This window comes from Lemur catta, chromosome 3, assembly GCF_020740605.2.
Source record: "Lemur catta isolate mLemCat1 chromosome 3, mLemCat1.pri, whole genome shotgun sequence".
NCBI lineage: Eukaryota > Metazoa > Chordata > Mammalia > Primates > Lemuridae > Lemur > Lemur catta.
In genome coordinates, this window is record NC_059130.1 from 56424054 (window position 1) to 56451990 (window position 27937).

General features: G+C 33.8%; 1 protein-coding gene across 1 annotated transcript in view; it reads right to left on the reverse strand.

Moving 5' to 3' along the window:
- Window positions 1-11588: 11588 nt before the first annotated feature.
- The window catches only part of PKN2 (protein kinase N2), a 139460-nt gene continuing 123111 nt past the window's right edge, over window positions 11589-27937 (reverse strand). Inside the window, exons 17-22 of the mRNA XM_045547589.1 lie at window positions 24175-24237; window positions 22893-22969; window positions 18996-19138; window positions 15217-15324; window positions 14910-14990; window positions 11589-14821 (exon numbers count right to left, since the gene is read on the reverse strand). Coding sequence (XP_045403545.1) covers window positions 14618-14821; window positions 14910-14990; window positions 15217-15324; window positions 18996-19138; window positions 22893-22969; window positions 24175-24237 — 676 coding nt within the window. The 3' untranslated portion in view covers window positions 11589-14617. The remainder of the gene's footprint in view (window positions 14822-14909; window positions 14991-15216; window positions 15325-18995; window positions 19139-22892; window positions 22970-24174; window positions 24238-27937) is intronic.

Below are 27937 nucleotides of genomic sequence, written 5' to 3' on the forward strand. Positions count from 1 at the left end.
GGTATTAATAGTAGCATAAAGGCTTCTAAACTTTCATGCAATTTTCAAAAAATGTAGTGATTTCCTTAATAAACTGATCAAATTTTTCTAGAACCAGTCAAAAATATTACTTTCTAGTATGTAATTGAGCCACCAGATCAGACCCTTGAAAATGAGGGCATTTAATGGCAAAGGTCTGAGACCTGCAAATATGAAATGGGGATAAGCTGAGACAGAAGCCTGTGACGTGCCATTTAAATTGGAGGCCTCAGCGTGATCACAGGATTTTTAGAAAGGTTTCATTCTGTCAACTGGAAGGGTCTAGAAGCCATGATTTCACAACAGCAACCAGATTATAATTTCTAAATACCCTTTCTCCACTAAAAAACAAATGATTAATTCCAGGTTTGCAGGGAACAGCACAGAGTGAGCCTGGAACATCTTGTAGTGCAAGAAAGCAAGGAGGTACTTAAAGGCCAATGAGGTCAAATTTTGGAACAATCTAAGCATCCAAGAAAAAAATATTAATTTTGGAACAATCTAAGCATCCAAGAAAAAAATATTAATAGTGATGGATTATAGTACAATGAATTAAAAAATCCATCCCTCACACTAATACTCAACAACAACAAAAAAGCAAAAACAAAACAAAACACTGAGGGAAAGGAGAAAAAGGGAAAGCTTAAAAAAAAAAAAACCCAATGACATAAGTATGGCTGCTAATCAATGTAGAAGGAATACCAGGGTCAGAAAATTATTTTGTGACTCTCAATGTAATAACTTATTCAGATGAGGATAATCAACTGGGAGTACAAAACCACTGGGAAGAAGGTTTTGGGGAAATAGAATATTTAAATAATCTCAAGTATTATCTCACAGATTCTTTATTATTAAATAGTTACAAAGGGAAAATATATTTTTACAAAGAGAGATCTGATGATTCACCTTAACCATGTGATCAAACTTAGACCAATGAAAGTGGAAAAATTTGGTATTACGTATCTCCTGATGCAATGCAATAAGAAGTATGCAACACCACTGACGTAATATTCCTGAAAAAAAGTTTTAGCTTTTATCTATCTTCATCTTATCTTTGGTGGGAGTTGACTATTGACTGGTCTAATTTAAAATCAATTTAAATGAATGGTTTGTGGTGTAGCAGACAAACCACGGGGTGAGGGGTTATAGTCTTGGCTCTGCCACTTACTTAGCAGCTGTGTGAGCCAGGATGTGTCGCTTTACCCACTTCATGAGGATTAAATGAGATTACATGTGCGAGACTATTTAAATTACAAAATATTACTACTGCACTTCTAAAAGGGGAGAAATTTGGTAATACTATTTTTTTTTGGAGACACCGTCTCACTCTGTTGCCCAGGCTAGAGTGCTGTGGCATCGGCCGGCTCAAGTGATCCTCCTGCCTCAGCCTCCTGAGTAGCTGGGATTACAGGTATGTGCCACCCACCATGCCCAGCTAATTTTTTCTATATATTTTTTAGTTGTCCAGCCGATTTCTTTCTATTTTTTTAGTAGAAATGGGGTCTCGTTCTTGCTCAGGCTGGTCTCGAACTCCTGAGCTCAAACAATCCACCTGCCTTGGCCTTCCAGAGTGCTAGGATTACAGGCGTCAGCCACCACGCCTGGCCTGGTAATACTATTAATACAAGCAGGCAATGACCAGAGAACTGATTAATATGGAATGAGAAGCTAGTAAAATAGATCTGAGTAGAAAAACAGGCAAGGTCTAAAAAGTCAGCAAAAGTAGGAGCACTTGAACTGCACTAGAAAGCCTGGTGCCAAGATGGCATTCCCGATATCTTGGATTTCTGGCTCTCTGTTTATGTTTATGCCTGGGAGAGACACAGTTACTTGAACGGAGGAGGGGTGTTTTACAGATTACTCCACAAAATTGTATTACCGTGACAATACCAAATAGGTATCTAATCTACACAAATGCAACTATACCTACATGGCACGAGCATGCACACAACAGAGAAAGAGAAATAATTTAAATAGTGTAACTGGTCTTACCTCTTATTCGAATGAATCTTATCTTTCAGCATGAGCATGACCAGGTAGCGAGTTTACTGTCCCTCAGGTGGTCTCAATTTCTTCATGTCTTTAAGTATTCACATCTCACTGTGTTAAGTGATTCTGGTACTTAAAGTTACAAACAAGATATTGAATTTATGATTCGAAGACATTAAAAAGCAAATGCGCGCCTATAGTTGGTAACACACTGTAAGAAAATGAGCTTTTCAAATTTTAAACTTTCTTCTAAGAAGGCAAAGTTGACTGTATTTTTATGGATAAGTTAAAGAATTTCAAGGAGAATTATGATTATACGCAATTTTTGCTTTACTTAATTTTAAATGAGTTTTATTGCAAAAACTAAACTGAATTTTAGTTATATGCAAATTCTCACATGGTGAACTACTCCAAACGATGCTGAATTAAGGAAATGTTACTGTATAGTTTTTCTGATCTCTTTTGGTATGGACTGCTTCACAAAAAGTTAGAGTTTACAATTATATAAAAACATTAGTACGCTAGTCCGACAACTTCTTTATAATTTTAACTCTTCTGCTGATTTGAACAAGACGTATTATTATAAAGCAGATCATATATAGGGATAAGTAATAAATTTTGTCTATTTCCTGGAAAGAAAATGGCCTTTTCTTTAGCATATGGTGGATAGCTTTGCTTCCTTATAATGACTTTTAATAATTAGCATGCTGAAATCCACATTCTCATCATTTTTATTACTTTAGCAACAAAGTCAGCTGTTATGTGTGTACAATTTCCACATAAATGTTATAAATGTGAAACTGTTTGAAGTTCGATATTGAAATCAAAGTGATTTTTTAAAACTTTAATTTTAATTTGAGACTTGTCTTGTAAGCATCAGCATTGCCTGGAAACGTACCAGAAATGTAAATTCTCAGGCCCTATCTTTCGAATCAGAAACTGGGGATTAGGCCTGTGTGTTTTAACAAGTCCTCTAAGTGATTTTGATACATGCTGAAGTTTGAGAACCATTAGGCTAGGGAAATTTTGTAAGGGCCCACTTCATAATAGTTGTTTGAATGCAGAGATAGTCTTAACAGAGGTTAGAGTTGAGGCTTTAACAGGGTTGTACAAAGAAATGAGAGACGAGCAGGGAGCTGAGGGTATATGCAAGAGAGTCATGATAGGTATGGGAATGAAAGCTGAAAAAAAAAGTGAGGACTCAAGAGGGTGAGGAGTTTATTATTTATTTGTTGTTAATATATTGAAGACTGGTAAAATACTAACAATAACTTATATTCAACAATGTACTTCTTTTTTAACATTCCCTTGTTTAATGAAGTTTTATTACATTTGTATTTGTTTTAGTTTAGTTTTTAAACTTTTAAAAAGGATATCACGCTGTATGTAGTTTTATGATTCATTTTTTTCACACATTTTGTTATTTTGTACTGTTCCCTGTAGCTGCAGGTGAATAATTTTCATTGCTCTATAATATTTCATGGGATAAATATACCATATTGTATTAAACCATTCTCTTCTATTGATGAGTATTTGATCCCAGTTTTTGCTATACAAACAGTACTATGAACATTCTTGTTCTTGACACCTGGAGAACATGCATGAACTTCTTTGGATTACAGTACTCAAGTGAAATTGCTAGGTGCCAAAGTATGCATATGTTCAAGCTTTACAAGATAATAGCAAATTGTTTTCCCAAAGTAGTCATTTCTTTACACTCCCACAGCAATTTTAAGGGAGCTCATTGTTCCACTACAGCTCTACAACTTGATATGGTCAGAATTTTAAATTTTGCCAACTGAACAGATGTAAAATTGTATCTTAATGTGGTCTTGATTTGTAGTTCGCTGGTTACTGTTTAGATTGTGGATGTTTACTACTGTCCAAGTGAACTGTCCATTTATATCTTTTGACCTTTTCCACTGTTCTTTTTCTTGAGTTTTAAATGTTAGTTATATTAATTTTCTTTAATACACATAATGGAAATTATCTTCTTCCAGTTTGTGCCTTGTTTTTTTTAACTTTCTTTGTGGCGTCTTTTGATGAATACAATTTCTTAATTTTATTATAGTTGAATTTATCAATCTTTCTCATATTTTAGTACTTTATTCTCCTATGTATATATTCTCAATGTTTTAAGTTTTGCCTTTGACATTTCATGTTTAATCCATTTGAAATTTTATGTATGGTGTGGCAGAGGAATTCAAATTCTTTTCCATTTCCATATGGATGATTTTCCTAACTCTATTTATGGAACATTTTTTTCTTTCTCCACGGAATTACGTCACTTCTTTTATATATTAAAGTTCCAGATATGTGCGGGTCTGTTCCTTGACTCTCTACAGTCCTATTTGTGATATATGCCACAGCTACACCTTCATAAGTCTTATGTATATTTATAAATTACATAATTTTCATATAATTATTATAATTAATAATGTGTAAATTATATTACTATACAATATTTATATCAAGTATTAGACTTAATATAATTTTGTGTATTATATATTACATATTACAATAATTACTTAGTAATAATTATACTTAAATATTACTAAATATAGTAATAATTATTACTATAATTAATAAAGTGATTATGTATAAGTTATATAAGTAATATGATTACTACAATAGTTGCTGTATTATTGATCATAAGTCTTGGTGTCTGGTAGGGAAAATTCTCTCTCCTCTTTTCTTCTTTGAGAATTTCTTAACTACCCTTTAAGACTCTTTGCTCTTCTATATACAAATTTTAGAATGACTTTGTAAAGTTCCACAAAAAATTATTGGCTTTCTGATTAGGGTTGCATAGAATCTACAGAGCAATTTGAGGAAATGTCATAGATGGGTATTTCTACATTTACTCAGGTCTTCTTTAATGTCTCCCTGTAAAGATTTTTTGTTTATAGATCTTGTACATCTTTTCTTATATTTATTTCAAGGTAACATAGGTTTGTTGCTATTGTAGAAGTTGTGTTTTTAGAATATTTTGTACTCTAGTTTTCAATGATGGCGCATACACGTCAACAACTTCTGTGTCTTCATCTTACATCCAGCATCTTGGATAAACTATTATTGTTAGCAAATTGTAGTCTTTAGAGTTTTCTAAGTAGACAATCCTATCATCTGCAAATAGCCAATTTATTTCCTCCTTTGAATCCTTATGCCACTGAAAGTAGCAGAATACAATGTTAAAGAAGTATAATGACAGGCGTCCTAGTCCTATTCCCAATTTTAAAGGGAATGCTTCCAGTATTTCCTCATATGGGATGATATGATTGGTTTTAGTATTTTTGTGTGTTTTAATATAGATACCGTTTATCAGGTTAAAGAAATTCCCTTTTGTTTTCTTTAAATCAAGAATGAGATCAGCTTTTTCTTAATGTATTACTTGTTCTCCTGAATCTGTTAATATGGCAAATGACAACTATAGACTTTCTAGTATGAAGCCACCCTTGCATTCCTGGCATAAGACCAATTTAATAATAAAATAGTGTCTTTTTCAAACATCACAGAAATCTGATTTGTTAATACTTTAATATTTCTGCATTAGTGAGGAAAATTTGCTAGTAATGTACTGTCCGTGTCTATTTCATTATGTAGATTATACTGATTTCATACAACAATTTTGACTTTTTCCCATTATCTCAAAAACTTTCTACAAGGATGAAATAATCTGTTCCTTGAAAATTTGGGTCTGGTCTGAGTGCAGTGGTGTTTACAACTAATCAATGACAACCAGTTATAGATTCCTTTGTACCTTCTCCACTCCCAGTGCTTCACTTGACTAACCTAAAAAAAAAAAAGAAAGAAAATTTGGAAGAATTCACTTGTAAAAGAATCTGAACCCAGTGTTTTCTTTGTGGACTTTTAGACTTAATTTCTTTAATAATTGAGATTATTTAGTTTTATAATTTCTTCTTAGATTGAGATTATTGTATTTTGCAAGAAATAGCTCCATTATTTTAAGTTTTTAAATTTATTTGTGGTAATGTTATTGATAGTATTCTTTTTATTTTAAAAAATCTTTGGTGTATTTGTATTTTCATTTATAACAGTACATATGCCTTCTCTTATTTTTATCTTTTCAGAGCTTTGTCTATTCTGTTAGCATTTTCAAGGAAGAAGCCATCTTTTCTATTTTAGTGTCTATTTTTATTGTTTACTTTGGGTTTATTCTGTTGTTCTAACTTCTTAAGCTGAGCATTTTGATAAATTTTTAATCTTCCTTTTCCTAGTAAGCATTTAATTTATAAGACTCCCTGGAAGCACTAGTTTTGCTGCATCCCTCAAGTATTGATATGTAGTGTTTTTACAATTATCCAGTTCTTAATATTTAGTTACTGCTATGATTTCTTCCTTTGACTCATCATTTAGAGGATTTTAAAAAAGCTTCACATACACACACACACACACACACACACACACACATATATATGTAATTTCTAACCAGTTAGGAAATGTAATTTGTGTAACTATACTTTGTAATTTTCTGTGATTTGTTTTATGGCTCAATTTTTATAAGCACATATGGAGATGTGTGCTTAAAAAGAAGGTAGAGTCTTAATTGCTGGATGCAGAATTCTGTATTAAGTCCATTAGAACAAACTTGATGTTGTTCAAACATTCTATATCTTTGCTGATCTTAAAAAGTTTGTTAACCTATTAATAATGGAAGTTGAAATCTGCTACCACAGGTTAATAAGCATCCCTAATCTGAAAATCCAGAATACTCCAAAATCCAAAAATTCTGAGTGCCAGCATCATGCCGTAAGTGGAAAATTCCACACTTGACCTCCCACCATGGGTCTCTGGCATCCCCAAGGGAAAAAAGACCGTCCCAGACCCCTTCAGCTGTGGTATATCTTTTCCATGTGTGCCCATATTCCCCCCTGCAAGCACGTTCACAAAAGGTAATAAAATGGCACATGTGCAGGCCAACATGACAGTGACAGGCTTCCCATAGTGCCCCCACATGCGGCCAAGGCCAGTGAACATTACTCATTGTGTTGTTCCACTTACTCTCTGCCCTGTGGTGTAAAGATATTGCCAAAAACGCCAAAAGGCCTGCAGATACCCCTTAGGTAACAGTGATAAGAAAAAACAGCAGCATTTAGGTTTATCTGTAACACAGAAAGTCAAGCAGTTGGAGAAACTGTACAGCAGAGTCAGTGTTAAACATCTTACAGAAGAATATGGCGTTGGAATGACTACCATATATGACCTGAAGAAACAGAAGGATAAACTGTTGAAGTTCTATGCTGAAACTGATGAACAGAAGTTAATGAAAAACAGAAAAAACACTGCATAAAGCTAAAAATGATTATCTCAATTGTGTATTGAAAGAGTAAATCCATAAAACAAGCAAAGATCTATCGCGATGAACTGAAAATTGAAGAGAACTGTGAATATTCAACAGGCTGATTGCAGAAACTTGCATTAAATCTTTAAAGATCAGTGGTGATAAAGCATCTGCTGATCACAAAGCAGCAGAGAAATTCACTGATGGGTTTGCCAAGGTCAATGCTGAAGAAAATCTAATGTTAGAACAAGTCTATAATGCAGATGAAACATAATTATTTTGGTGTTATTGCCCCCAGAAAGACACTGACTACAGCGGGTGAGAGACAGCTCCTGCAGGAATTAAGGATGCCAAGGATAAAATAACTGCTGGGATGTGCTAATGCAATAGGCACACGTAAGTGTAAACTTCCTGTTTTCAAGGAATGACTTTCTTCCCAGACCATAATATTATGCTAACAAAAAGGTATGGATCACCAGGGACATCTTTTCTGATTGGTTTCACAAACATTTTGTACCGGGCAGTTTGTGCGCACTGCAGGAAGCTAAACTGGATGATGACTACAAGATCTTGTTATTCCTTGCCAACTGTTCTGCTCATGCTTCAGCTGAAATTCTCATTGAAAATGTTTATGCCATGTACTTTCCCCCAAATGTTACTTCATTAATTCAGCCATGTGATCAGGGAATCCTTAGATCAATGAAGAATAAATAGAAAAACACTTTCTTGAACAGCATGCTAGCAGCAGTGAACAGAGTCAAGGGTGTGGAAGTCTTTCAAAAGAAGTTTAGCGTAAAGGATACTAAATATGCTGCTGCTAATACTTGCAACACGGTGATTAAAGACACAGTTGTGCATGCCTGGCACAACCTCTGGCCTGTGACTATGTTCAGTGTTGATAAGGTGGTGACTTTGAAAGATTCTGTATGTCAAGAGAGAAAAAAATGTCTGACCTCCCTACATACGCAAAAAATACACCTTCACAGACTGTTAAGATGAAAAAAGTAAATATTGAAGAAGTTTCTTTAACATCAATAAGGCTCCAGTTGTTCACTTACTTACCAATGGTGAAATAGCCAAAATGGTTCTGAATCAAGGTGACTGTGATAATAGTGATGATAAAATTGTGTGATGGGCTTACTGAAGGACTAGAAAGCAGTGTGCATTTATAACAGAACAAGAACTCATGTCAGTTTATAAAATCAGAGGCACTTCTAAGACAAAAACTGTTGTTAATGAGGCAGATGACTCTGGAGGAAACACTTCAAAAAGCCATCCAGCAGAATGCCTCCGCGTCCCTAGAGAGTTGGCTTCCTGGTCTCTTGACTGCTTCTGATGTTTCTTCTCACTCCTCAAAATGAAATACAGTGTATAGTAACCTTTTAATGAATATACTGCATAGTAAATGCAGATTGAAAGCTTGCCATTGTTGTTGCTGTTGTTTAACAGCTAATGCAGGTATTCCTGTGATGCTACTGCACTGCTTAGTTACCCTGAACACATTATTTTTTCACTGCATTGATGACATATTTTGTACTCTTAAGTACTTGTATGTGAATAAATGTAAGAAAATTACTGCTTACTGGTGGCATATAAATTGAGCGAAGGATGATGGTGATCTCAAACAACCACAGATTGTCAATATGGGTGGCTGAGATAGTGACACATTTGCTTTCTAATGGTTCAGTGTACACCAATTTTAATATTTTGAAAAAATATATAAAATTACCTTCAGACTATGTGTATAAGGTGCATATGAAACCAAGTGAATTTCATGTTTAGGCTTGGATCCTATCCCCAAAATATCTATGTATATGCCAATATTCCAAAATTTGCAAAAAATACAAAATCTGAAACACTTCTGGTCCCAAGCATTTCAGATAAGGAATATTCAACCTGCATGACAGGTATTTCCTATTTTTTTCAGGAGCTCCAATTTTTGCCTTACTATTTAGAAGCTATTTTATTAGGTACATACTTAAAATTATCTTCTTGGTGAATTGAATCTTTGTTACATAGAAACCCTCTCTATTCTTGGTGATGCTTAATTTTTTGTGTTTTATCTAAAATCTATTTTGTTTGATATCAGGTGGAGATATCACAGCTTTAACCTGAGTGGATTCTGCATCACAATTTTTCCTCATAGTTTTACTTTCAACTTCTCTATATACTTCTATTTTAGATGTATTTTTTTGCAAATATAATAAAGTCAGATTTTTAAAATTTAATCTGATCAATCCCGCTTTTAACTAGTGAGTTTGCTCCATTTACATTTATTGTGATTTATCTGTATTTCTACTATCTTTTCTTTTGGTTTAAAATTTACACGCACTATACACTTTTCATACACATTTAACTAAACTCTAATCAGTACCCTGACACCTCAAAAATAAAAACGCTAGAGATTACTTTAGCTCTGATCTTCCTATCCTAACTTTCCTCCTACTGCTATCTAGAATTTTGTTGACGTAGAACAGAACAAAACAAAACCCAACAATCCCTTCTTTTCTGTTTGGTTTATTTAGATTTGCCTAGGGGTTTACCACTTTATTTGTTCACAAACTTTTTTTCGTATGTCATTCTCCTGGGATCGTTTTCCTTATTCTCAAAGCACATTCTTTAAAACCATTAGAGTCACACTCTTGATAGTTAAGTCCTCCTCTTTAAAAAATATTATATGCCCTCATTCTTAAAAAAACTTATTTTCTACATAATTCTAGGTTGACATTTGTTTTCCAATACTCAAAAGATAATATTCCACTGCTTCCACTGTTGCAGTTGAGAAGTCAGCTGTTAGTCTTTTGTTTATACACCATTAGTCCCTTTTCTCTGGGTGATTTCAAGATATTCTTTGTCTTTGGTGGTCTGCAGTTTCACAATGGTTCTATGTACAAATTTATATTTATCCTGCTTGGAAAATATTGCACTGCTTGGATATGTTTCATCTCTCAGAAATATGCAGTCATTATGTCTTTAAATATTGCCTTTCATTCCTTCCTCTTGGGTCTCTATGTCATCTTTCCTATCTCTTAACTTCCCTTTTATATTTTCCATTTTCCTTTGATTTATTTGGGATTGATTTTTCAGATGTTTTTTAGTTCTCTCATCTCTTCAATTGTCCAATCTGCTATTTAATCCTTAGTTTCACATTTGAATATTTTTCATTTTTTTGATTTTATAAATACTGGTTAATTTCTTTAAAATTTTCATTTTATATATTTATCCTGGTAATTTTAGGTATATAAATATTTTATACATAGCTATTCTATAATTTACATCCGAGATTCTAATATATGCAATCCTAATTAAGAGGGGATATCTAAGTTTACTATTTCTGTTGGCTCTTATTCAAGGTAACTTGCTATTTCATGTTTAGGGATCTTTGACAGTATATTAATTACTTGATTAAAAATTTTTTTCTTAGGTTTTTTTTTTTTTAAGAGACAGGGTCTTGCTCTGCCCCTTATGCTGGAGTGCAGTGGCATGATCATAGCTTACTGCAGCCTTGAACTCCTGGGTTCCAGCCATCCTCCCCCCTCAGCCTCTCAAGTAGCTGCGATTACAGATGTGAGACACTTCCTGATCTTAATGCATGTAAATTAGATGGTCCCATCCTGGAGCTTTCCTCCAGACAGCATTTACTTCTACTGGCAGGAAAAGAGTGACATGCAAAGCAGAATTTGAGCTCTTCTAGAGGATTTAAGGATAGAATATAAGGCCTGCTGCTATTGCAAGGTTTTTTCATCCTCACATTTGTGTTGCTATAGGAATCTATTCTTGGTAACCCCACTTCTTCTGGGTCCCTGCATTTCCCAAACCAGCTCCCTGCCATTCCAACTTCTATCCTCTCCAACTTCCTGCTGTTCTGGCCTACTCTGTAGACTTGGCTTCTAGCCCTAAATATATTCCTACTTTTGTTCTTGGGCACACTCACCCTAAATCTTGGGTACTGCAGTCCTAATTTGTCCAAACTCCTGCTCAAGTTTGCTTCCTTTGGGGTGAAGGGTTGCCAGAGGCCACTCTTACCTTTAATGAGCCCAGTAACATCTTGAAATTATGTATTTTATCGGAGATCGTGGAGTTTTCACTTAGTCATGATACTAGAGGCAAAAATTAAGCAAGAGTTTTGATGCTCAGAAGTTATTTAAATACTTACCTCTAATTTTATGTGTATACATATAATTTATTTAATAATTTTAAAGTCTCTATCTATAATACTTAGGTATAAAGCCAATATTTCTGAGAAACGCTACACCTCAAAAGATGAGTAAGAATTAAATAAGAATTCTAAATTTTAATTAAGATTATGATCTCTGGATTGGAATTTGCTCCTTTGGGTTTCTCATATTCACTCCTTCAGTTGCTTTGGGAAGACTGGCAGTACCTGCAAAAATTTTGTTAGATTTGAATCTATAAAGCAGCTTTAACCAAGTCAACATATTAACAACAATTTCCATTATGTCCTCATTTATGTTACAGGGAGAGTATGAATAATTTTATATTTCTAAAATATTACATTTGTAATTTTTTTCTAAGATGACTATAAAATGGCTAAAATTGTTTTATTCATTTGCTTCTTAAACAAAAGTACATATAATACTGGTGCTTGCATTTTAATATTAATGCAGGCTGTTCTTCATTTATGAATACTTTGTTGCTTTTTCCCCCCATCTTTCTATTCTCAGTGTCTAGCCACAGGGAGCATTCCATAAATATTCATCAAATAAAAGACGCTACTGACTTTACAGGAGTAGAATACAAACTTTTTCCATTATTTCCAGTGAAGTGGGCGATTTGCTCTGAATTTTCACGGTTTTAGCCTTCCCCAGGACAAAAAGTACTTCCAAGAAGGCTAAATTACTTATTCTTTGAGATTTTGAACACAGAAAAGCAAAAGCATAGTTTAATCAATAGGAAGCCTCTATAAGGAAATAATACTGAAAACCAAAGTTACAAATTTCAAGCTATTTAAACTTTAATTTGTGCATTTGTGGTAATTGTATGACTGCAAAACACTTTTTTCTTAGAACAACATAGTTAAAGGCACATTTCATTTAAATGCATAGTGTACCATTCTAAAATATCTTAATTTCCTTACAAAGTGCTTGAGCAGTCACATACACATACAGTAATAGCAAAATATATGTACACTCTATAAAGCTTAAAATTTTAAATCTGACTAAAATATATATATTTTAAAAACTACAGAAAAAAATTAGTGCTTTCTTCAGCTTAATTGTGAGAATATACCCTGCCCTCTAATTTATTTTAGTGATTGACTTCAATTAAAAAGAATTTCTGTACATGGTGTAGTTACAAAATGCTATGTCAGTTTTTAATGCTAAAAGCCTAATATCTTAGACGTTGCTTTCTTTGCATATTTGAGAACCAGAAAAGGTCAGCGGACTGTACCTCAAAAGTATTTAGTGTTTTATTTTAATGTTGTGTTAACACTGTTTAAATTAAAGCCAGACAATTAAGCTAAGTTCCTCTATTGCCCTTTGCCGAGGAAGTTAACGGGCCTTTCAAAATAACTTTGAACAACATATTGTTCCCTCTTTCTACAAGATTTTCTCTCAAAGGATCTTGGGTAATAACCAATTTGGAAGGTAGTATGAATCATCTCTGGACAATTTTAATCATTCTCAGAGTACAATGATAACATGCCAACACATCCCAGCAAGGCTGAAATATTTATAAATGTTTTTAGCTCAACTCTCCATAAAGCAGTGTGCTTTTTCACGTCTTTCATAAGATTTAAACTTGAACAATTTTTAAGAGATGAGCTCACTGTGATTAAATGGTTTATTCAGAATGGTTAGTTAACAGCTTGCTATTCCTGAGGTAAAATGACCCTAACATGCTAAGTACAGGATCAAAGATGTTATTATTAAACTAAGAAAAAACAATGAAGTCGTGCACTAGGAGGGAAAAATGTGACAAACAGAAAACTATAGGCAAGTGGAAAGTCATGGTTTGCAAAAAGACATCCCCGTAAGAGTATAAAAAGCCACAAACGGATCCTCTGAAGAGTTGTAAAAAGTATTTTGATCAAATTATTTTTGAGACTTTTGAGGTACAGCTTTAGTGTTATAATAATTTTTTATAAAATATAGACTGTTTTATCAAAAATATTTATACATTCTGTTATAATATATTGCTTTTGCCCTCGGTAACTGCCAATATAAAATCTGGACCCAGTGGCCTAAAATATACAAATGCACTTAATGTAAATGCTGGAGTTTGAGGTGTCTGCTTGGCCACTGTACAAAAGTGATGAAGTGGTGAAGTTAAATAATAAGCCTACAACATAGAATACATTACAACTTGCACATATACATGTTCACAGCATGTATACAATGATAATCCCTACGGTTCAAGAAAGTTATAGTTCCCTTCTACAGCAGACACAAAAACAAGATGAATTAGGTTGACAAAGGTAGAATGAATATCAAAAAAGTGGGGTAATCAGTTCACCGATTATGGAAGAAGATACAACAGAACATACTGAGTGTCTAGACTTTGGGAATGCATACAGGTAACACAGTATCTTGGTTCAGGCTGATCAGATGTCCTCATTCTTAACATTTTAAGGAAATGCTGATGTTCCTGTTTGTTTCAGCATTGTTTAATAAACAGAAGAATTGTTTGGCAAGCAGCTCTGTTGGAAAGTTATGAGGCTCTGGTACATGGTTGGTAAAGATAAGGCAATAAAAAGTTTTCTCCCAATAAATATAGAAAATTTATAAAACAAGACATTAATTCATTCTGTTTTTTAAAAAATCAAGCTAAAAAGTGTGCACACACTGCCACTACACTTTTTGATATTACAGTAATTTCCTTAAAAAAATAAGAGCATTTGCCTTATTCAAACAGAATCATACTTCGTGTGAATAGTAATAGCATTCCAAGCCCTTTTTTTCTTTCTGTAAAACATAGTTATTAATTTTCCATCCACTTAAGGCAGGCATATGGCAAAGGTAGGGACTATAAAAGAGTGGTTTTTTTCTTTCTTTTTTTTTAAAATAGACTATTGATCCAAAAGTATTCATTTGCGATGGATTTTCATGGCTGATGTTCATTCAGCTTAAACTCCATGAAACTGTTTCCAGTGCTCAGATTTATGTTGAAAATACATTGAGAAGCCACTTTTCAAGAAGGTATTAGAATGGTACTTTTAAACAAATCTTCATATGTTTTTAAAAAAAACAACTCAGAAGCTATTGGTGGCACAGAAAGCAAATGGAAGGTTGCTTTTAAGAGGTCGTCTTGTGAGTCAGTCTGCTTGGTTTCACAGTGTCTAGTAACTTAACACCAATCAGCAATGTAGTCAAAATCTCTGAACATTTCTTGCTCCTCTTCTGAAAGTATCCTTGGTTCTCGGGGTGGAGTCAGAATAGGTGCTTCTGAGGTAAATTCATCATCAAAATTACTAACATCTTCTCGTCCTCTTATGGTAGGTACAAATGGCGGCTTTACTTTTTTGTCCATCAGAGCACTCCAGTCAATTAGCTGGATCACAAAATATAAAATGACCAGTTTAGTTTCCTACTCTTCATTGCTCTAGTTTCACAAAAAAATTTTAAATATTCATACTTACCCGGAAAAATGGGTGCTTTTTTACATCCTCTGCATCTTTCTCACCAGCTCCAAGGCGCCGCTCAGGATTTCTTCTTAACAGCTAACACAATGTTAAAGTAAAAAAGTCAAAATACAATCAATAAAATAAACTTCATTGATAAGGATTCTCATAACTTTTCAAAGATTTAGATATTTTTTGTTTCTTTGTCTAAACTATGCAACATCTATGAACTGAAAAAAATTTCTAAAGTTCTACTGGGAAATTTCTTTCAATATGAAAATGAAAGTTGTTTTAAAAAAGTTCTTACACTTATTTTAATTCTTACCCTTCTCATTATGGAAATGGCTTCTGTAGATAAGAACCTTGGATACCTTACTTCATCATTTACAATACTGTCAAAAACTTCCTCTTCATCATCACCAGGAAACGGAGACTGGAAAAAATATCTTTGAGTAAGTTAAACTGAGTTTTAATACAGTACAACTGTATCACTCATTTACAATAAAACCAACATCCAGGCAGTGAAAAAAAAAAAAAAACCAAAAAAAAACAAACAAAAAAACAAAAACAAGAAACAAACCCACTAAAACAGTAACAATAAAAAAGAACTATATGAAGTCACAATAAATATACATCTATTACTTAGAGGATATACCATATACTCTTACCGAAATCTTTCAATTTATTTTATAGACCCTGATAAAAAACTTGTTCATATCATATAGTATCATTTTTCACTTAATTCCATTCCATTTCATTCTACTCCACTCCAATTTATTTTATTCACTCATGCATCTATTTGGCCAGACACTCAATATTTAGAGTATCTACTAGATAGTGGGGAATATTTAGATAACAGACAAAATCCTTAAGAAGCTCAATCTTGTGGAAAGACAAGAGCAAATGGGTATGGTAAATATGGTAGTAATTGTTACAATAAAGGGAAGCTGAGTCTGTGGACATATATCAGATAGCGATGTGCTTTGGATTTCAAAGTTAATAGCAAATTAATGGTAGTAAAACACAATTAGAGATTAGTAGGCATAATGACTATACTAAGGAGCAGCTGGCAACAAATTAAACTGAAAGGAACACAAAAGCCATACATTGCCAGGTATATGTAGATCTTAGGGCATTTCAGTAAGCACAGTATTAAAATCATTTTGTATAATCGCCATAATGACACTGAGTCATTAAAAAGTAGTTACATTATATTCAGTATAACAACTTAATGTACAAAGGCATAAACTCTCAACTGTGCTGAAAACTTGCCCATCAAAGGTGACTTATTGCCTCAGAATTTCAGATGCCTTAGCGTTCACTCAGTTATTTTCAAAATCAGGAAACAAATATCTGAGTATCATTTAATACTTTAAAATCACTAAAATGAGTCAGTATCTCTAACCCTATTTTCTCATTGACTGTGGGGGAGACATAGGCTTTCTTAGCCTCATCAGGTTTGATTTGGCTGCTTACTTCCTACAAGGTATTAAAGAATAAAAGACAAGCAGAAAGCAGTATCTGTAGAAAGGGAGGGACCTTTAACCCAAGGAATCTGTGAAAATAAATTTAGAATACAACTTCCTAAGGCTGAACTGCCAATCTTATTGCTCACAACTAAGAAAATTTCAAACTTTTCAGTTATCAAAACCTTAGTTTGTTCATTCACTCATTCAAAATACAGAAATCAAATACCTGCTACATGGGATAATCTAATTTCTTTTGAGGATTGACACAGCAAGTCAGTGGAAAATTCTATTTCACAAGCGTTCCCAATCAGAATTTCAAGTGGTAATACAGAGAGAGTGCTTTGGTCTTCTGCTTGAACAATTTTGTACTTGAAAACTAACACTCTGTAAGTCTCTGCTTAGCAAAGAAATACCTACATTGTTTTAAAAATGTTAAAGTACCTTGTTTCTACAAATACAATAGATTATAAATTAACAGGGATGACAACAGAAGGTTAACAAATGTGTTTTAAGCACACAAAAAAGAATCCAATAGTCTGTTCAGATGTCAACATTCATAGCATCTAATGTCAGTGTCCAGTTACTTTAAATTTCTCTGGCACTTTCACTCTCATCTGGCACAGAGCAAAGGGGACCTGGTATGTTAAATTATTCTTCAAGTCTTTCTAGTCCTCAGAACTATTAGAAGTACACAAATACAAATTTGAAAATGTATGATATCTCCAATGACTTTTCAATTATTTGTAATAATAGAGAAAACAGATGTAAACTTTAGCCAAACTTCACTTTCATCACAGATTAAAAAAACAAACCGTTATCACTAAAGTTTCACTAATGCTATAAAATTATAGAGTTTCAAGTTTAGTTCTTCTCCCAACTACCCTCTTGTGGAGGCATTAAAAAGAAATGAAATTCCAAGAAGCAACTGTGAAGGGGTAGCCAGATCCACTGTCTCTTATCCTCTATGAAATTAAAAGCTCAATCAGTTAGAAGCTCTTTTAAAAAATATGAAACAGGAGCTTCCTTACTTGTTCTTTGAAAAACCCTCCAATGGCTTTAGAATAGGAAGAAGTAGAATCAACTGGCTACTAATTCTGTAGTATCTTACAATAAACTCATTTGCATGTCACTTGTAATATGCAGAGTAAATTTTAAGCAAGCACATAATTAAATCTCATACTTACTTGAATAATATGTTGAAAAAGTAAAGCAACAAAAATGGTCCTCTTAAAAAAAGGAAGGGGGAAGTAGTTCAGGTATGCCAGAGCTTACAGAAACAACTACTGTGAGAACTTCTGGCACCCTCAGAAAGTAAAAACTACTATGGATTAGGGCTAAAACAAATCTTTCCATCCTAAATACCGCATAACTGCTTTTCTAAATAGAGTTGAAAAATTCAAATCTGGACCACTGGTCTCAGGAGTAGAAACAAGGCTGGATGAATTCAATACTCTGTCCTGGTGCAGCAAAGCATAATGCTTTAGAGATAGGTTCTGAAGCCAGAGTGACAGGGTGAAAATCCTAGCCCTACATGAGAGCTGTGTGACTTTAAGTAAGTTATTAATCTCTTTGTGTGTCCATTTATTCCTCTGAAAATGGGCATAAGACCAGTATTGAGCTTATTAAAGCTTACTGCAAAATTAAATGAGCTAATATTTATAAAGCACACAGAATAATGTCTAGCATATGGTAAACTTCATTTTAATTAGCCATTTCTTCTCCTCCTTTTCCAGAAAATCCACTCCAATGTGACATACCAGAAGGGGCTATCTATCTGGATAAATCAAAACCATTTATTTGTTTGTTTGGGGTGAGTGCCAGTAAATGACAAGCACAGAGCAAAACTTTAGAAATTTCTGACATTCAGTAATTTGATCATTCATTCATTTAGCTGCTAACTTATTCATGCCTTGAATGTACAAGGAAGGTTGTTGGCAATGCAGAAACTGTAGAATGAACCAATCTCATAAAAATACTTTTCTTGCATCTCCGGATCAAATCCCTCTAAATAGTCTTCAGTCACTTATCAAAGGATTTACTCTTTCCCAATTCCACCTCAATTTATCATTCCTAACAATTTATAACATGTTAGCCTATTACTAATGTTTTATTATCTCACTGTTTCCTAAATGGTAAGAATTTTTGTGTGTAACTTAGTTATCCTCAGAAATTTATTTTAAGTTAATCTACAGAAAACAGTAGGAAAAAATGTTAATCTTTTCAACACTGCTCTTCTGTTTATGAAGGTACCATTTATTTTTGACCAATGTATAATTGACTTTTCTTTACAGACAGAGATTACATTCTTCTCAGTCTTCCTGCAATTCTATTCCCTATGAAAAATTACATAGGATCATGTCTTAAAATCATAAAATATAACCACAGCACAATCCTGAAATATAAGAACTATTTTCAAAGTACTGGTTATGCATTTCACAGATCACATAAAAATCTTTAGAAAACTAGTGAAGGTATTACAGAAGCATAGCTAAATATTAGTATACTATAAATATTTATAAAATTTAAATTCCACTCATGCAGAAGACATATTAGCTGGTTTTATAAATGACATGCTTTGTTCTTTCAATCATCATTCCTTTCTTCCCTCTCACCTATTTCATTTCTTACTGCTTACCTCACCAACAAGCATTTCATATATAAGTACACCAAGGCCCCACCAATCTACAGCCCTTGTATAGGATGTTTCTGTTAATACTTCTGGGGCAAGAAATTCAGGAGTGCCACAAAATGTGCTTGTTCTATCTCCATATCCCATTCCTGAAAAAGATAAAAATATAAACATTTGTTAACAAATAAAATAATCTAGCATAATAAATTAGAAGATATCCTTGGGAAGTAAAATTAAAGTTGTGCATTTGTGCATGGTGAACAAACTCAGACGTATCAAAGACTTTTAAAGAAAATAGTAAGGACTGGTATACAGAAAACTGCAAAATAGCGACTCTACCATTAATTGGTAAAAATAAATAAATAAAATTGCCATGCTTTTTACTTATTTTTTCTTTCTTGTCATTACCTTACAAGGGATGCTAAGAAGGTATAACAAAAGGAACTGATTCTGAACTTTAATTTCTATCATCCTTCTAATCCAGTCTTTTAAATAAGTTTATTTACTTCATTATAAAAATAACATTGAGTACAGTTTGGAAAAACCAAAAAGCAAACACTTAGGTAACTAAGTTGACCAAATGTGTCACAGAATATAGGGAGATGGTATAGGCTGAACATTTTTAATCCAAAAATCTGAAATCTGAAATGCTCCAAAATCTGAAACTTTTTGAGCACTGATATGATGCCATAAATGGAAAATTCCACACAAAAGTACTTATCACAAGCTTTGTTTCATGTATAAAATTATTAAAAATATTATATAAATTTACTTTCAGGCTATGTACATAAGGTGTATATGAAACATAAATGAATTTTGTGTTTAAACTTGGGTCCCATCCTCAAGATATCTCATGTATATGCAAATATTCCAAAATCTGAAGAAATCTGAAATCTGAAACACTTCTGGTCCCAACATTTTGTAAAAGGGATATTCAAGTTGAATTCATATTTTAGCTAACTAGTTTTCAAATATATGTTTCTCATAATTTAGTAATACACTAATCAAATAAACATTCTGCATATTGACGATATGTCTCTCTCTATGTATTCCAAAGTGTTAAATTAAAAACTCTTATAAGTGTCACCTTATGGAAGAATGTGAAAGAAAAGCTCTTAATTCTAAATTTAATAAGGTACGTATATATAATAACTGCAAAACATAAATGAATTTGTATGTCTATGGACCAAAACTTGAAGGGCATAATTAGATACATTAGCACATTGGAGTGGAGATTTTTTTCTTTTATGTAAAATTTCAACATTATCATGTTGTTTTATTTTCTTCAATAAAGCATTATTTTTAAAAAAGAGTGATATAATATCTATACAAGTTCTACATCAGCCTTTTAGAGACTTGGCCAAAGTTATGGGAACAAAGTTAGTTAACAAAGACAGAAATAGATTTTATGTGTCTTGACTTTTATTCTGTGCTCTGTTCACTACTAGAGCATATTACATAAGTCACAAGTCCTCTAAATTTTTGCCTTGTCTTATTTATAGTAATACTATAAATATAAAATCATGATATTTTAATGTAATAATACATGTCATGCCAAATATAGTATAGTTATCATGTTTCATTCATTTTGATAAATCTTCTTGTCCTGCTATCTTTAAAGGAAGTTGAGACTGTAGGCCTAAATAGCTAGGACTTTAGATTGGTAAAACTCCATGGAAGCAGTTAACATCAGGCTCTGGAGTAATAAAGACCTGGTTTAAGTTTCAGCTCTTCCACTTGTTAACTGTGACAGCTTGGGAAAGTTGTCTAACATCAAAGCCTAAGTTTCCTCATCTGTATATTTGTATCAACAATATTATCTACTTTTGTAAGACTGTTATGAATTGAGGGAGATCATGTAATTGAAGCTTTTGGCAAAGTTCTTGGCAAACAGTAAGCATTCAAAAATTCTTAGCTATTATTATTACAATCTACTATATATATTTCTATGATAACAAAGGAAAACATTTAGTAAAGTCTGGTTATCCAACATATATTTTCCAATTACCTATTATGTTCTAGGCACCTGTGCCAAGTGGTAGGAACATAAACATGAAAATAAGACACAGTTCTTTTTTTTAAGGAGCTTACAGCTTACTGGAAAAAAGCAGATATATATATATATATATATAGACAGAAAGATAATTATATAATAATAGGGTAAGAGCAAGATAATGTAGAAACGGTGAAGAAGGGTTCCTAAAGCAGACTTGGGAGTTGGGGAAAGAGAAGAGGAAATCTCAGGTAACTTGCCTGGAGAAGTGACATTTGAGTTGAATCAGAAGGATGAACAGATGTTAGCAAACAGATTTAGGATGGGTGATAGTACTGGAGAGGTACAGACCATAACCAGCACATTGTTACTGGAGCAAAGTGCTAGACAGAGAGCAGTAAGAGATGTGACTGGAGAGGCAGGCAGGCAGATCAGGGTGAACAGTGCACGTCATAGTCCTAGCCATTTTCAGCAGGGGTGTGCCATGGTCACATTTGTATTTTGATGGGCCCCGTTAGCAATTTAGCAATTACATGGCATACTGATATGGGAGAGAAGTCAAAAGACTAGAGATAGGAAAGGTTAGGAGGTTATAACCATCTTGTCAAAACAAGATGATGGGTGGCAGGAGTAGAGTGGAAATGACAGATTTAAAAAATAGGAAGTAAACATCAACAGAATTTTGTGAATAACGTGATGTAGAAAGTCAACAATAGGATAGAATCCCAGATAATTCCACATTTTCATATTGAGAGACTGAGAGGAACTAGATTACCTGAGGATAAGAAGGTTTTTGTTTGTATAGCATTGGTGGTGTCTATTGGCTATTCAGGTAGAGCTGCCTAGTAGATAGTTGAATATAAATGGTTGGAACCCATGGAAAAGGAAATAATAAACTTGGGAGTCATTAGCATACAGCTGCTAGTCAAAAACTAGCAGGCTAAGGACAGACTCTCAGAAACGAAAGCATTTAAATCAATCGTGTCCAATGAAGAGAAGCCCAATTAGAGAAAAAATTTACTGGATTCAACAATTAGGTTAGTGGCTATATGATGGATATAATATTTACAAAGTTTATTCATTTAACCATTTATTAATCAAACACATACCGAATACTTAAGATGTGCCAAGCACTGTGCTGTGAGCTACAGAAACAAACCTGAATAAGAAACAAGAAGCTACCAGTGTTGAGAGGAAGACAGACAATGTCAGCTACACTATAACCTATTGAATGCAAAGGTATCTATTTATAGTATGTTTGGTACTGTGTCATATACTTATCTCTAATTATAACAGTACTCCCAAACAGAAAAAACTACATCCACTTTATAGTTAAGGAAATATACTCAACGAGGTTAAAAGTAAGTTTCCCAAAGACTCACAGCAAATAAGTGGCAAAGCCAGGATTCAAACCTAGGACTATCTGTTGCCTAAACCCATGATCTTTATGCTTTCTTATGTTACCTCTGATTCAGATTTCCCCCATTTACTTATTTATTTACTTTTGAATATATAGAAAACATTCTTGAGATACCTATATCTATTTTCTTCCTATTTAAAAATGTTAATATTTAAGAAGCTGGAGAGAAGTTACTAGGCCTATGTAATACACTGTGTACAATCCTACCAGAATAGACAATGTGGTGCTTAATCAATACTTTCTAAAGTAGTAACAAAATTATTAATCATACACAAAGAATCTTGGTTTTATGCTATGACACCCAACCTTATTCATATCCACAATAAGTTCTTAATGTGATAATTAGGTTATATGAGCAAGCTGCAATGTCTTAATGAAGAATAAATTAAAGTTAAAAGTACATTTTGTTTTCCATAAACAAACTTGAAAACTACCCAAGCACAAAGGAGTAGTAATTCGTTAGAAAACGAACTTTAAAACATCTAATTACCTTCTTTGCAAAGTCCAAAATCAGCAATTTTCACAAAGCCCTCTGTATCTAGCAGTAAATTATCCAATTTCAAATCTCTGTTCAGGATTTAAAAAAAAAAATGAAACAAAAAAAATCAATAAAATCAGTAGGTAATATAGTAAAAAAAATCATTTCATTTCAACAGGGGTCTATTTTTTCTCTTTATTAAAAATGGGTTTTCCAAGTTATGATTTGAGATTTAAACACTATGTCACAAGTATTCATTTTTTTTTTCTTTGGCAAATTTACTGTTTTACATAATATAGTTTCTGAAAAAAAATTTTCCCATTATATAGACAAGGAAAAATGTATTTTATAAGGAATGTTTTATCTCTTTATAAATACATATTTTAAAGTATATAAGTTCAAGCACCTTTGACTCAGGGTTTATTAATTTTTTTTATTTGTGATAATCTGACTTACTCCAAGTTTGAAATCTTGCTTATACACCACTCATAAGAACTGTTAAGCTAACAGTACCAATAAGGTATCAGAGGATAGGTTTAACTTTCTAAGAGAGTAATTCAAAATAAAGAAAAAGCTATCCATTCATATTAATTAATTACGAATTATGCTAGTTGAAAACATTTTATCCAGTAAGTAAAATAGAACCTTACCTTGAAAACACTATTAGAAGTTTGAATAAACCTTTATAGTCTCCTAAGTCTGACTGGTCTTCCCATAACTTTCTTGGTCTTACGCAGTGTTGAATAATAACTTTTCTGGTTAGGGCAGCGCTATTCAAAGTATGGTCCATGGACTAGGTGCTGGGCCATGAATTATTTGTTCCTGTTTACAGTCTAATAACAAGCTTGTACCAATATATAAACCGGCTATGGCACCGATATACTGTTTAGTTCAGTTGACGGCAAAACTTCTTAATGAGGGAAGCAGTGTGATATTCTACACTCTGGCACAAGCTACTTATTTCATCATGGACAGTTTGAGTATTACTCGTCTACAGAGGTTTTCTGCAGTGGATCAGCTGAATGCAAAATATTCACTAGGATGAATATTATTGAGAACTGTGTTATCATAAGCCAACTCGTAATCTGACTATTTTAATTAGGGAATGGGCATGGATTAGGAACCAGAAAGTTCATTATGTAATTACTGTGCTGACCACATGTCTTTCAAAATTGGGGTTTGACTTACTTAGAGGGCACTTATCAGATAAAGGAGAAAATCAAGAAGCTGGTTAAACATAAAATATCCTTCTTAGTTATCTTTAATTCTAATTCAAAAATTAAAAATTACTTACCTATAAACAATTTTGTGTTCATGTAAATATTGCAACCCAAGAACTACACAAGCAGCATAAAATCTGTTTGAGGAATTAAATCAAAAGAAGTTTAATAAATTCCACTGCTTTTGAATCCTTGTTTATATTTTTATACTTCAAAGCATAACTCTGTAGTTAATTAATTTCACAAACATTTATTTAGTCCTTGCTATGTACCACACATTATGCTAGCTATTAGGGGTAAAATTAAAAAAATGAGAAAAGTATAGTCTCAACAATGGAAGCCATTAACTTTGCCTGGTGGAGTCACTGAGGACTTCAGAGGGGACATCTGATCTGGTTCTGTAGGAGGAAATACAATGTGCCATAAAAATGAAGGATGGTATAAAAGGTAGAAGATTTGTGAGAGAAATGCAGGGCATATCCCTAAGCGGAAAAAGAAATAGAGGTGTAAAAGGCATACCATGTTTAATAACTATTAACAAGTTTGGTGTGGATGAAGTAAAGGATGGGTGTATCAGGGGAAGAAGTAGTAGGAGACAGGCTAAAAAGAGAGCCTGGGTGAAGGACCTTGAATGTCACATTATGGATACTGAAAAATACTTTCTCTTAGAATCAAACCATTTTAACCAGAGAATGATCACATTTATGATAGCAGTGTGAAAGCTGGAGTAGAAGTAGGTAGAGATCCAGAGGGAAAAGGAACAGATAAGGCTTTTATGATAGTACAGATGAACAACCATGAGAATGTCCAATGCAGTGGCAACAAAAAGACTAAGAGTTGTACTCAGAAAGAAACTGAAAAATTCGCATGACAGAATGTGGTGTCCCATTAGCTGTATAGGATGAGGGAGTGGGGAGAGCTAAAGATGACTGTCAAGGTTTCTATCTTAGTGGAATGAATAGGTAAAGAAATACAGAAGTAGCCAAAGTTTTGTGCAGAAAATGAGTTTGGCTTTAGACATGTTGACTTTGAATTGTCTGTGAGGCAGGTGACAAAATGTAGAAGTTGAATGTAAGAGTTTGGATCTCAAGAAAACTCAGGCCCATCTAGAACATTAAATCTTGAGGCATAGGGCCATGTTTGTCTTTTTTATTTTTTATCCTAAATGCACAGCATAATGCCTGACATGTGGTAGATTTACTGAACTAGGAGGGAGGTAATAAATGAATTAATTTTAAAAATGCAAATCTGGGCCAGGCATGGTGGTGATCCTAGCATTCTGGGAGGCTGAGGTAGGACTGCTTGAGGTCAGGAGTTTGAGACCAGACTCAGTAAGAGTGAGACCCTGTCTCTACTAAAAAAAAAAAAAAGAAAGAAAAAGAAAAAGAAAAATTAGCCCAGAACTACTAAAAATAGAAAAAAATAGCTGGCCGTTGCAGTGCTCACCTGTAGTCCCAGCTACTTGGGAGGCTGAGATAAGGAGGATCACTTGAGCCCAGAGATTGAGGTTGCTGTGTGCTAGGCTGATGCCATGGCACTCTAGTCTGGGCAACAGAGTGAGACTGTCTCCAAAAAAAAAGCAAATCTGTCTTCAGTATAGAATAGCCTATATGAAGAATTAGTTCGTAATTATACAAGTAACATAAATATTTTCTCTGTGAAATTTACCTAATACCTTCCCCTAAAGTGCAATATTCCATTCATCCATCTATCCATCTCAACTCAACTCCATGGTCACCCATAGAGATAACAATTCATGCCACTTTAGTGATGTTCCTCCAAACTTTCAGAATGCATTTATATTTACATTAAAAAATACAGCTATGTTTTGTGTTTACTTATTTTTATAAAAATGGGACCATAATTTGGGAGAATTTTAAAATGCAACTACTTAGAAACATTTGATTATACAGTAGATCTTATATAATAACTTATCAGAAACTGTGTGTAGTGGCACATTCCTATAATCCCAGCTATTCCGGAGGCTAAGGGTGTAAGATCGCTTGAGCTCAGGAGTTCAAGACCAGCCTGGGCAACTCGGTGAGACTCAGTCTCAAAAATAAAAAAAGAAAGAAAGATAGAAAGAACTTATGAGGAGTTTAAAGGAGTTACTGAATTTCATTGAAATAAATGTGATTCTAAAATTGCTTAAGATAGTTGTTTTTAAACATAATTTTTGAGCGAACTTATCTTGTTGGCAAAACAATACTGTAACAACTATAAATATACCTTGATTTCTCCTTGGTTCTTTAAAAACAGACTGCCCTGATTATACTCAAGAAATAACTGGGTATTTCACTAAATGCTTACTGTATGTCAGGTATTGTATTAGCTATTTTCATTTATCAGCTAATTTAATCTTCAATTAAGCCTTAAGATAGATTTTCTTTTTTGAGATACAGTCTCCCGCTGTCATCCCAGGTAGAGTGCAGTGGCATCATCATAGCTCACTGCAATCTCAAACTCCTGGGCTCAAGCAATCTTCCTGCCTCAGCCTCCCGAGTAGCTGGGACTACAAGTACATGCCGTGATGCCCGGCTAATTTTTCTATTTATTTCAGTAGAGACGGGGGTCTCACTCTTGGCTCAGGCTGGTCTGGAACTCCTGAGCTCAAGCAATCCTCCTGCCTTGGCTTCCCAGAGTGCTAAGATTACACGCATGAGCTACCAGGGCCGACCAAGATAAATATTTTGCAGAAGCAGAGAATGCTCTGAAAGAGCAACTTACTTGTTTAAAGTTAGACAACTAGAAAACAGCAAAGCTAGAAATCAAACTATATTGATTCCATAGTCTCAATCAATAAAAATTCACTGATTGCCTAGTACATGCCAGGTACTCTTCTGGGTGTTTCACTAGTAAACACGACAGACACTGTCCTTGCTCCTCCCTTTTAAGTGAGGGGAGACAAATAACAAAAATGTAAAAAAAATAAATAAATAAATAAGGCAATATTGTATAGAAAGAAAGTGATATGAAAAAGATAAAATAGAATACAGTGACCTGATTTGATTAGTGATGTTGTGATGTTTTAGATATGGCACTCAGAAAATAAACTTCAAAGAAATGGCACTTGATGTGGGACCTGAATGATTAGAGGGAGGCACGTTAGATTTGAAATATTGCAATGCAGTATTTTATTCTTGAATTTTTCCTGGGCTGAGCTGTTTCATTTGTATATAATTTGTATTCTCAGCAAAGATAAAAGTTCCTTAGGGAGACCTGCATTTTTTACTTCTTAAAAAAAAAAAAAAAAGGATAAAAAAATACAAATGCCAGGCGCGGTGGCTCACGCCTGTAATCCTAGCACTCTGGGAGGCTGAGGCGGGTGGATCGCTCGAGGTCAGGAGTTCGAGACCAACCTGAGCAAGAGTGAGACCCCCTCTCTACTAAAAATAGAAAGAAATTATCTGGCCAACTAAAATATATATAGAAAAAATTAGCCGGGCATGGTGGTGCATGCCTGTAGTCCCAGCTTCTCAGGAGGCTGAGGCAGTAGGATCGCTTAAGCCCAGGAGTTTGAGGTTGCTGTGAGCTAGGCTGATGCCACAGCACTCACTCTAGCCCGGGCAACAGAGCGAGACTCTGTCTCAAAACAAAACAAAACAAAACAAAACAAAACACAAACAAATTCCCATGGCAATTAGCGCAAGGGCAGTATAATCTAAATGCTCTTCTTTTAATTTTTAAATATTCAGGGGATGAATTATTTAGCTTTCTACTACTTTCTCGCTTCTGTCTCCTTTTTGAATGCTTCAGCACTCACTGAACTAACCCCTATTTCCTCATCTGAAACTTGAAGGTTATGAAAGTACTACTACTATCTGCTCTATATATCTC